This window comes from Tupaia chinensis, unplaced genomic scaffold (assembly GCF_000334495.1).
Source record: "Tupaia chinensis unplaced genomic scaffold, TupChi_1.0 Scaffold000024_1, whole genome shotgun sequence".
NCBI lineage: Eukaryota > Metazoa > Chordata > Mammalia > Scandentia > Tupaiidae > Tupaia > Tupaia belangeri.
In genome coordinates this window covers 810,450-822,347 of record NW_006159454.1, presented here as the reverse complement: position 1 = coordinate 822,347, position 11,898 = coordinate 810,450, and the positions used below count along the sequence as shown (strand labels likewise).

At 47.3% G+C, this 11,898-nt stretch overlaps 1 protein-coding gene across 1 annotated transcript in view; it reads left to right on the top strand.

The window, feature by feature from the left end:
- The window catches only part of MAPK1 (mitogen-activated protein kinase 1), a gene marked incomplete at its 5' end in the record, with an annotated part of 45,118 nt that overhangs the window by 4,261 nt on the left and 28,959 nt on the right, over nucleotides 1–11,898 (top strand). Inside the window, 1 exon segment of the mRNA XM_014586841.2 lies at nucleotides 6,965–7,081. Within this exon segment, the coding sequence (XP_014442327.1) occupies nucleotides 6,965–7,081 (117 nt within the window).

Genomic DNA, 11,898 nt, shown 5'->3' with positions numbered 1-11,898 from the left:
AAAGAGAGAGAGAAAGTCAGAAAACAAGCCTCCAGGTCTGGGACCAGAACCACAGTTGGCCATGTGGGAGTCCAGGGTCCTTAACTACCATGCCACCTGCCAGCCCCAATACATGTACATTATTATATTTTATATGTGTGAATAGGATCTTGTGTGTTATGTGTCAGTTTTGAAATCATGTTTCATTGGTGACCTTTTTCTTCAATACATTTTACACAAAAGACACTCAGAAAATGGAGAAAATATAACCTTACTGACTTCAATACCTAATAAAGCATTCCAAATAAATAGGAAAACCCACGATCCTTTATAGTTTTCTCAGTTCTCCTGAAAATGTGCAGCTCTTATATATTTCTATTTTAATAGGTTGCAGGGCTAAATCAAGAGAAGAATCCAGGGGGACCAGCAGTTAGCATAATGGCTGTCACTGGACTCCCATGTAGTCGACCGCAGTTTGAGTCCCAGACCCGGTAGCTTAAACTCACGCCAGGTGCGTGTGTGTGTGCCCAAGATCCCAAGAGGAGAACGGAGGAGAAGGGATTGTGGCATGGCCATCTGCCCTGGGGGGTGATTTCTCGCTTTCTGTCTCTCTGGCGAGTGCACGTGCCCTATAGCAATAAAAAAAAAAAAAAAGGAAGACAAATCTACCGATGTCTTAGATGTGGTGCTGAGTCGGTCTAATAAAAGTGCACAGGAGCTCAAGAAGACTTGAATAAATGGGTAGACATTGCACGTTCCTGGATCAGAAGACTTAATATAGTTAGGGTGGCAGTTGCTCACATTGGTGTAAAGATTTAGTACAGTCCTTATCAAAGCCCCAGCTGGCATTTTTTTTTTTTTTCTGCAGAAATTGACAGGCTGTTCTTGCAATGTATACACAAATTCGAGAGATCCAGAATAGCCAAAATAATCTTAGCAAAGAGCAAAGCTGGGGGACTGTCATGCCTCCTGATTTCAAAACTTACTCCAGAGCTGCAGTGACCAAGACAGTGCGCTGGTGGCATAGGACAGGCATGCAGGGAGCGGACTGAGACTGGGTCGGCAGCTAAGCCTATATGTCTGTAGGGTATGATTGTTTTAAGTATCGTTTAACCTTCTTTCTTTAAACTTGACCAGAGAGAGAGAGAGACAGACAGACAGACAGACAGGAAGGGAGAGAGGGAAGGAGGGAGAAGAAAAGTGAGAAAGCAAGCCACCAGGTTTGGGACTCGAACCATAGTTAGCTATGTGGGAGTCTAGCGCCCTTAACCACCACGCCACCTGCTGGCCCTGTCATGATTTTTGACAAGGTTGCCTAGACCATTCACTAGGAGAAAGAATATAAATGATTCTGAGACAGCTAGCTTGCCACATGCAAAAGAATGAGAAAAGTATCTCAAAATGGATCAAAGATTTCTATTTAAGAGCAGGAACTCAAAAAAAAAAAAAGAGAGAGAGAAAGAAAACACTTGGGCACACGTGCACACACGCCCTAAATCTGAAGGGATGGAGGGACGAAGAGATGGCAGCACAACCTCAGCCCATTGTGGGGGTCCTTTCTCTCCCTCCAGCTCTCTGGTGAGCACGACCCCTCTGACAAATAAATAAATAAATCCACTTAGAAAGCACACATAGGCGCGTAGCGGTAATCGCTTCTTGGACTGGAGTTCAACCGAGGTTACAGCATGAAGCCTTGGAAGGGATACAGGCACGGGAAATGAGTGTCTATCCCTGGATTCTGAAAACAGGTAGGTCAGAAATCTGATCTCCAGTAGATTGTACTAATACTGTAACTGAGATGTGAGGGCCACAGCCACGGTCAGCCGCTCAGGAGTCCCGGGTTTGGTTCCTGGGCCAACCCGAACATGCTCAGCGTGATTGCACATGCTGTGCGCTAGCTAATTAGGAATCCAGGGCAGGAAGATCACAGCGTGGCAGGACCTAGTCAGAAATACGCATCTCTGTCTCTCCTCCCACACCCTCTCCTTCATAAGAGGATAAAAAGAAAGGGACTAGGACAGAACACATTTATGGCTGCAGCATGGATGAGTCAGGGATTTACTGGCACTCAGCTGGAGAGATTGGTTGGGAGTATATCACGGAGAACCTTCTGGAACTGTCGAGGCAGTGGTCATCAGGTGGTCACCTAATACACTCACTGGAGGTTTGAAACAGGATGGCCAACTTCCTGAGCCGTGGAGGACAGCGTCCTTCGTCAGATGTGTGTGGGCTGCAGGTTGCACTCGAACACCTCTGGTTCCTCCAGCACAGTTGCGTGCACTTTCTGCATGGGATGCAACTGCTCCTTTAGCCCGGATCCATGCAACTAAAAACCAGCTGCACACAGAAAGAGTGGAACTGCCATTAGGAATGGTTCTGCTGCTTCTTTGGCTCTTAGTGATTTTCTTGGAAAATTACTATAAGAATTCTTATTTTTCAGAGTATTTTTCTTTTTGCTTTTAGTTTCTTATCATCACAGTCCTGTCATGGCAGATCGCTTTTGTTTGGAGACATTGTTAGTCAATATTTCCAGTAGATAATATTTCTGGGAAAAGTTGGCTCTCACTTTGCATGCAAGTGTTCATCCTTAAGAATTAGACAAATAGAACCAGGCACTTCCTCTGTTCTCTCTTCGCTGATAACGACTTGTCTTGGCCTACAGCCACTTTATTCACCTCTCACCAACTCACACCCTCACCACCTGCATAATCAGGCAGTGTTCTCAAAACCTGATTTAACAGAGTCAGAAATACAGCAGGATATTTTAGACACTTAAAGTAGTACAGTTCACTTAAGTCTTAAAAATGTACATATGGAGTGTGTGCGTCACTCACATGGGTACAAATACTCAGAAGAGAATCTCAAAGATGAGCATGAGATGTCACAGAAGTCACCGACTTGGGAACCAGCAATTCGCGTAATGGCTATGTCGCTGGACTCCCATGTAGTCGACCGTGGTTCGCGTCCCGGACCCGGTGGCTTAAAACTCACGCCAGGCGCGTGTGCGTGCATGCCCAGGATCCTGAGAGGAGAATGGAGGACAAGGGATTGCGGCGTGACCATCTCCCCTGGGGGGTGATTTCTCGCTTTCTGTCTCTATGTCTCTCTCTGTCTGGCTGGCGAGCACACGCGCCCTATAGTGAAAAACCTCTCAAAAAAAAAAAAAAAGAAGTCACCGACTTGTCCCAGTGAACAAGCCCAAACAGCACAGTGCAGCGTGGCAGGTCAGAGGTGCTCAGGGAGCACCAGTGAGAAGTCTCCCCCTGGCCTTGTGGAGATGCCGTGTCCCTCACACCCTCTGCACCTTCTGGTGGCTGTAATGCTTGCCTCCCTGACTCCTGTACCTGGGAAGTCTGTAACCTGCTGTAAAGGCATGCTCCTTATACTAATTTTTCATTTTTCCTTCTTAATTTTATTGAAAAATACAATTTTGTTAACATTATTAATACAGAATTTTTTGAAAGTTTATTCCATATTTGACAAGGGTGTCAAGACATTGAGACCCTTGTCAGAGAGAGAGAGAGAGACGAGGGCCTCTGACAGGGCCACGCTGTGTTCTTCCCCTAGCCTTCCAGCCAGCTAGGCTCACAGTGTACTGGAATGTTCAGCTCAACTGGGGGATTCAAACCTGGGGCCTTCCCATGTGGCTTCCCTGTCACTCAGTGCACCTTTCCACTTGTGCCACCATGGCTAGGTCTAATGTGAGGTTTTCTTAACGCTTTATACCCTGATTTTTATTTTTAAAAGATTTCAGCAGTTCGGATACTGTGGGAAATGGTCATTCCTAGACACTCTGCTGATCAGTCTACCTAGTTGTGCCCCGTAAATGTTAAAGTAAGGCCTGCATTCACCAAATCCCAGCGCCCACTGTATGCAGGACCCTTAGACGTGAGAATTGAGCTAAGTGTCGCCCTTTCCTAGGGACTCGTGTTCTAGCCGGGGAGACAGCCATGCACACAGCCATCTTCCGCGGGTTGTGATCGTGCCCCTTAGAAGTCTAGCAGAACAGCGGGGAGGTCAGGAAAACGAGCAATGAACCGATTCCTGGAAACTCAGAAGAGGTGACTTTGCAGCGAGCTGTTAGGCTAAGGGAATGGCATGGGCAGAGATGCACAGTCGAGATAGCGTTCGTGTAGGAGGGTGTGAGCAGTCTAGGCTGGACTGACCGGGCCTAGATGTGGGACAGAGGCGATGGAGGAAACGGAGATCTGCAGGGTGGCTCGGTGGCAGTTCGAGAGTCTTAAAAGCCGTGTTTAAGGAATTTGGCCGTCATTCAGTGGACAGGCTTGGCTCAAAGATTCTTGAGCCATGTCAGCCCATAGCATAGCACTGTGCCTCGAGGTCCAGGTCCCACACAGATGACCATGGTTCAGATCCAGGTCCCAGCAGTTTGAATAACATGCCATATGCACGTGGGCCCCAAATCCTGATGGAAGGAGAAACGGAGGGGAAAGTATTGCAGTGTGACCGTGCCCCGTGAGGGGGGTCTCGGTCTCTTGGTTGGTCTCTCTCTGTCTGGCATGCACATACGTGCCTCTGGTCATTTATATGTTTGTTTATTATTTTTTTTAATCTTTTGAGCCAAAGAAGCCATTTATCTTTCTTTTCTTTTTTTTAAGAATTATTTCATTTTTGGGACCAGCATATGGCATAATGGTTATTTTGCTTTACTTCCATGTTGTCAACCACGGTTTGAGTCCCGGACCTGGTGACTTAAAACTCACACCAGGCACGTGTGTGTGTGCCTAAAGTCTTGAGAGGAAAATGGAGAAGGGCTTGCAGCGTGGCCATCCTCCCCCCCAGGGGGGGGTGATTTCTTGCTTTCCACTTTCTATCTCTGTCTCTCCAGAGAGCACACATGCCCTATAGCAAAAATCTCTCTTAAAAATAAGAATTATTTAATTTCGGGACCAGCAGATGGCGTAATGGTTACGTTGCTAAACTCCCCCACAGTCGACTATGGTTCAAGTCCTGGACCCAGGGACTTAAAACTCATGCCAGGCATATGTGTGTGTGTGTGGCCAAGATCCTGAGAGGAGAATGGAGGAGAAGGGATTGCAGCGTGGCCATTCCCCCTGGGGGTGATCCCTCACTTACTGTTGCTCTGTCTCTCCGATGAGCACATGTGCCCTATGGCAAAAATCTCCCTTAAAAACAAAATTTAATGTTATCTTTATTGGTTTTGTAGAGCTTTTTTTACTTAGGGTGCATGCCCTCACTGGGGAGGGAGCGAGAGTGCAACAGTGAGAGGGAAAGTGAGGAATCACCGCCCATGGGAGATGGCCACACCACAGTCCCTTCTCCTCCTGGGATTTTGGTACACATGCACAGAGCATGAGTTTCGAGCCACCGGTCCCGAGCTCAAACCGCCGTCGGCTATGCAGAAGTCCAGTGACATAACCACTATGCCATCCGCGTGCCCTATTATTGTTATTTTTAATTTGCTCTAGGGCACGTGCACTAACTAGAGAGACAGAAAAAGAGAGGAAGCAAGCTGCCAGGTCCAGACTTGAGCCATGGTCGGCCATGTGGGAGTCCAGTGCCTCAACCACCGCGCCACCTGCTGGCTCCAGCCTTTTATATTTCAGTAATAACACTTAGGCAGGGATTTAGAGGATGGATTAGATTGCAGGCAGGGAGACTAGCTTTTACTAAGCCCAAACAAACCTAACTTGAGTCTAAAGACGATGTAGGGGAAGGATTTAATTCAAGAGACTATTTGTGTTGTTTCTTGAGTTTTTGTGTTTTTTTTGGGGGGGGGTCTAATTTGCTGGAGGACCCAAAGAGACAGAGAAAGTGAGAAAGCAACCCCCCGTAGGGGAGAGTCACGCCACACCCCTTCTTCTCCAGTTCCTTTTTCATGATTTTGGGCATGTATACACATGTTCCTGGGTATGGGACTCGAACCATGCAATTGCCCATATGAGAGCCAGCCTCCATAACCACCACACCACTGATTGGCCCCAAGAGCTGTTTTAGCTGCAGTGGCCCCTTTCTGCCCGGTCCTCAGACATCCCCAGCAGGTCCTTTCTCGGGGCGTTGCTCCGGCTTCCCTCGGGCGTTTCTGTGATTGGCGTCTCTTCAGCGCTCCAGTATCATTTCCTCCGAGTCTCCCTCCACAGGTGCCTGTTCATCAAGTCGGTCTGTCCGATATCACAGTAATTACGGGTCACCCCACAGTTCTGTGAAATGAAAAACGGGTTTTTTGGTTTATTTTTTTGAAGAGTTTTGTTTTGTTTTGTTTTGTTTTGTTTTGTTTTGCTAGAGGGCGCGTGCGCTCACCAGATAGAAAGAGACAGAGAGACAGAAAGTGCGAAATCACCCCAGGGGGCATGGCCATGCCTCAATCCCTTCTCTTCCGTTCTCCTCTCGGGATCTTGCGCACACACGCACACGCGCCCAGCATGAGTTTAAGCTGCTGGGCCCAGGATGCGAACCGCGGCCGACTACATGGGAGTCCAGCGACAGCCATTACACTAACTGCTGGTCCCATTGTTTTTGGTTTGTTTTTTGTTTTGTTTTGTTTTTGTTTTTTTTTTTAAAGAAAAGAGTGCCTGCTCAGTACGTAGAACATATTTTAAAGCTTTAGGAGTGGGTTTGATTAGACGGGAGGAGAGGGAAGTGGAAAGAATCTTTGGAGATAGCTACCTTCACGGATTCAGTGGAGGATAGCAGAAAGCGGGGGGCTGAGGAGCTGATTCCAGCAATGTTCCAGGATTTGCAGCAGGAGTGAGCCCTGGAAAGGGCCCTGGGTGGCGTTGGTAACTTCAGACAGGTTCGTATGTACCAAGCAGATGATGGGAGGCGGATTCCTGTTTAAGCTGTGCCCTACAGGAGACTCCTGGGCCTGTGCCCTCACCTCTGACGTGTATTGCTCTCCTTTAGCAGGAGTAAGTGATGAGTTAGTCAAATTCCCAGACCCGTATCTGACACGTGTCGCTACTGCTTATCATCATTGTTACTGTCGTGTTTTGCTCTCTCGTAGATCTGCGACTTTGGCCTGGCCCGTGTTGCAGACCCAGACCATGATCACACAGGGTTCCTGACAGAGTACGTAGCCACACGTTGGTACAGGGCTCCGGAAATCATGTTGAATTCCAAGGTAAGGACTGCACTTGCATAAAAAGGAAACAAGGAAGTAAGGGGACTTCCCAAAAATCTCTGCTTGAATAGAGGCACAGCCTGTCTGGCCACAGCGAGGCGCTGTCCTAATCTCCTTGTTCAGCACTGAACTTGTGGGCCCCGAGTCGTGCTGAGCTGCAGCAGAGCGGGCTCGTGTACCTTTCCGGTCAGTTACTAGGGCCGGGGCACGTCCCGCCTCGTGGTAGCCGTCCTGAAGTCCTGCCTGTGCCGCTCACACCTGCTGCTGCCCCTGCTAGGTGCAGACGGACTTTGTGTCAGAGTTACCCAGTGCGTCTCCCTGGTAACACAGACCAAGGCTGCCTGCAAAGGTTCGATTTACCTGCTAGTGAAGAGTGTCTCGTCAGCAAAATTACCGTATAATTTGTTGTACTTGAAGAAACAGAAGCTATAGAAAGAAACTCCTAGTTGCTGTGGATTCTTTTGAAATGACATGATAGTTCTCCAAATGAAGTGCCTTCATCTGCTCTCTGAGAGGCTTTGCAGAGTGCGTCCAGGTCACATCCAGACTACTAACAGGGTCTGTGTCCTGGCCAGAAGAAATGATTGGTCATATTTATAAAAGCAAGAAAAAGTGAAGCATGACATCCCTGTTAGGATTATGAGCCAAGAGGCAAAAATTAAGAGCTACTGAGGAAATGGGGACTCAGTATTTTTATTTATTTATTTATTTAATTTTTTTATTTACTTATTCATTTTTTTGGAAAGGTTTTTGCTGTGGGGTGCATGCGTTCACCTGAAAGACAGAGAGAGACAGACAAAAATCACTCCCTGAGGGGATGGCCACACCGCAATCCCCTCTCCTCCATTCTTTTCTTGGGATCTTGGGCATGCACGCACATGTGCCCGGCGTGAGTTTAAGTCACCAGGTCCAGGACTCGAACCACGATCAACTACATGGGAGTTCAGCAATGTAGCCATTATGCTAACTGCTGGTCCCTGGAGAGGTTTTTGCTGTAGGGCACACGTGCTCACCAGGAGGACAGAGAGAGACAGAGAGCAAGAAATCATCCCCCCGGAGGGATTTCAATGCCTCAATCCCTTCTCCTCCATTCTCCTCTCGGGATCTTGGGCACGCACGCGCACACGCCCAGCGTGAGTTTAAGCCATCGGGTCCGGGACTTGAACCACGGTCAACTATGTGGGAGTCCTGTGACATAGCCATTATGCCAACTGCTGGTCTCTTTATTTATTAATTTTTTAATAAAGAATTATTTTCTTTAACTTTATCCCTTTATTTATTTGTTTTAATTTGACCAGAGAGGGAGGGAGTGAGAGAGGAAGAGAAAGTGAGAAAGCAAGCCACTAGGTCCAAGACTTGAACTGCAGTTGGCCATGTGGGAGGCCAGCACCCTTAACCACCATGCCACCTGCCAGCCCTGAGAGTCAGTATTTTTAATAGACCATTTGCAAATTGCATATGAATAAAGTGTCCAAATTGGGTAAGTGAGCCTGACGTACTACCTACATCTAATATCTCAAGGTTATGAGATTCTTAAACACAATTCCATCTGCTGAAGTACATTAAGATACATGAAGAAAGGAACAAAAATAGACATTGGACCTCCTGTCTGTGGCTCAGGAACCAAAAATAGTCCTGAGGAGCTTAGCAAAGATGAAAGGAACAGGTCTAATTAGCTTGAAGGCTTCATTCTCTCTCCATCCTTTATAAGTGGTGAAAAGCTGTTAGTTTGCTTTTGTGAAAAGACGAGATTGGTTTAAAGTAGTTACTCTTGATATCCTGCATTTGTTCAGTTTAGCTATGAAAGTAAAAACCCATTAAAGTAAATTTTATTATAAAGAGGGATTTCGTGTTAACAGATGATTCAAAGAAGAAAATGCTGTATTGATTCTCCTGTAATTCTGTATTACAAATAACCCCACATGACAGACTTCCTGTGACTGGCCGCGTGGCAGCCACCCCGATGAGTGTGCGTGTGCACGCCAGCTGTGAAGGAAGGCCGTTGCTTGTCCGTCCTGGAGATGTCTCGGACTTGCAGCCGCCGTTCCAACCTGAGATGCCTCTGCCATCTTCACTTCCCCAGTCGCTCCCAGGACGCTGCAGCCCATCCGGGTGGGCCGGTGTTTGAGGTGCCCAGCACTCTCCTCTGCTAAGTAGTTGCAGAGTTTCTGTAGCGAAAACAAGATGTTTTTTTTCTTGGTAGCACCTAGACTGAGAATATCATTTTGGGGCCAGCAGGTGGTATGGTGGTTAAGGCCCAGATCCCGAATGGCCAACTCAGCAGTTCGCATCCCAGACCCAGTGGCTTGAAAACCATGCTGGGTGAATAATGGAGAAGGGATTGTGGTATGGCCTCCCCCAGGGGGTGATCTCTCACTTTTCTAATTGTGTCAGTCTCTGGCAAGTGTGCATGCCCTATGGCAAAAATCTTAGCGCACACACACACATGTGTGTGTGCATGGATGTATATTTCTAGCAGTGTATTCATACTAGCAGTGTATTCATATTTTATTTTCTTAATTTTGAAAATTTTCAAATCCACAAAAAATTGAGAGTACAGTAAACACCTGTGTACCCCTTACCTCGAACCACGAGCTGTTCACACATGCTCTTCCTTAGCCCTCATCCCCTCTCTTTCTCGTGTCCTCCCCTGCTCCTCGAGCGTCTGACTTGTCAGCAACATAAAGCACCATTTTACTTCTAGGCCCTTTGGGGCCTGCTGACCTTCCTAATAGGGGTGTCTTTCCCAGAGCCACAGTTCCCTGAGCATCCTGAAGAGGTTAGAATCCATGCCGTGACATCCCACTTGTCCGTCCCAAAAGTCTTTTGTTTTGCTTTCGGTCTGGGACCTAATCAGCAGCCCTCCTGCCCTCCTTTCTTTAAGACATCAAGTGCTTTGCACGGGACAGCCGGGTTAGTGCTCAGAGCGGTTCACCTCTGCATCTCTGCACCTCATCCTCTCAGGTGTAGGTCACGTGTGTCCCCACGTTTCCCTGCAGGCACCTCAGGCTCCTGGGGACCCGGTCTCTGCACTGTTTCCCACTGCCCGTGGCCAGTGGCTTCAGGACAACTGAGGCCCATCGCACCTGCCCTTCCTGTATCAGGGTTATGAAATGGCTCTTTGCTGAGTATAGTCTTCCTCTTACCTTTATTAGCAGCGCTAATCTATAAAATAGTTTTCTTTTTTCCCCCTTTCTCTTCCTCTCTCACCCTTGTTTTTAAAGCTATTCTGGGCCTCATTTTTTTTTTTTAATGTGCTGTCCATTATCTTTCTAATTCATATTGCCCCAGCTTTGGCAAACTAGAGTACTATGTGTATGTGTGTTGGTAACATTACATTTTGAAAGAATTTCAACTTTCAGAGAAATTTCAACCAAAATGTAAGGTATTTGTTCTTAACCTTCTGGCCACAGGACCCCTTTATTTTAATTTTAATTTTTTTAATTTGTAAGAGGGCATATACGCTTGCCAGAGAGAGATACAGGAGTTGGGAAGATGAGAAAGCACCCCCCATGGGGGGATCAGCCATGGCGGGATCCAGCTGCGTTAACTACCACACCACAAGCTAGCCCGAGATCCTTTTAACTCTCTTTAACAATTATCAAGGACCTTTAAGCAGATTCTATTTATATGGGTTGTATCTATCATCATTTACAGTATATAAATTAAATGAAATTTTGAAAATGTATTAATTTATTTTTAAAAAATTAGCCCCGTTATAGGGACCAGCAGTTGGTGTAATGGCTATGTCGCTGGACTCCCATGTAATCGACTGCAGTTCGAGTCCAGGACCCAGTGACTTAAATGCACGCCAGGCGCTTGTGTATGCGTGCCCAGGATCCTGAGAGGAGCATGGAGGAGAAGGGATTGTGGCGTGGCCATCCCCTGTGGGGAGTGATTTCTTGCTTTCTCTCTCTGTCTGGCGAGCGCACATGCCCTATAGCAAAAACCTCCAAAAAAATTAAAAATTAGCCCAGTTATGTTAACATAAATTAGATCTTCTTATAAGAATGTGTTTATTTTCCACAAGATAAACATGTTAGTGAGAAGAGTGGCATTTTTTACATTTGTGTGTATCTCTTTAACTCAGCCTTAGCTGGTGGCTGGGTTCTCATCCACTTCTGCATTCAGGCAGATACATTGTTTGGTTTAAGTTGGAGAAGAAGTCTTCACACAGAGAAGTAGTTGGTAGAGGGGGCGGATTTGGCACTCTTCACAGCGACTTGGGACTCTTCTTTGATACTACACCCAGACGCAGTGAGTGGTAATTGCAGTGTGGAATCTGAAGTCATGTCAGCAAGTTCTCATGCTGTTTTACTGACATCCATTGGCCTACCCCGTGCTCATACCTAGGCACGGCTCTAACCTCACACATTCGGAAGCCACCATCTCTCTCGAATTATACAGATAGCCCCCCTGTAGCCATTTACATACGTCGGTCGTGTCACACAGCCGTGCAGTTCTTGCACACTTGTGGGAGAACGAGAGGGGTGAGAGGACGTCTCAGTAGTATAGTGAGTACAGTGGCCACTCGGATCCCCGTAGGGAGCCCACGGGGGTCTCTCTACCACCCTCACAGAACCGCCGGGTACCCTTTCCCCAGAGTCACGCTCACCAACTCGTTCTCTCTTGATGTGTGCACGCTTATGTTTTCTGAGTCATTGGAGAGTAGTGAGTTGTAACTGGAGGTTGTAAATGCTTCCGCGTGTGTTCCTGGGGACATGTGGTGGTGGAGTCATTGGGGCTGTCACAGTGGGGGTTAGCGGGTGTGCTCCTGGCCTTGGATGAGTCGAGGCCAGAGGTGTGACTAGCCGTCC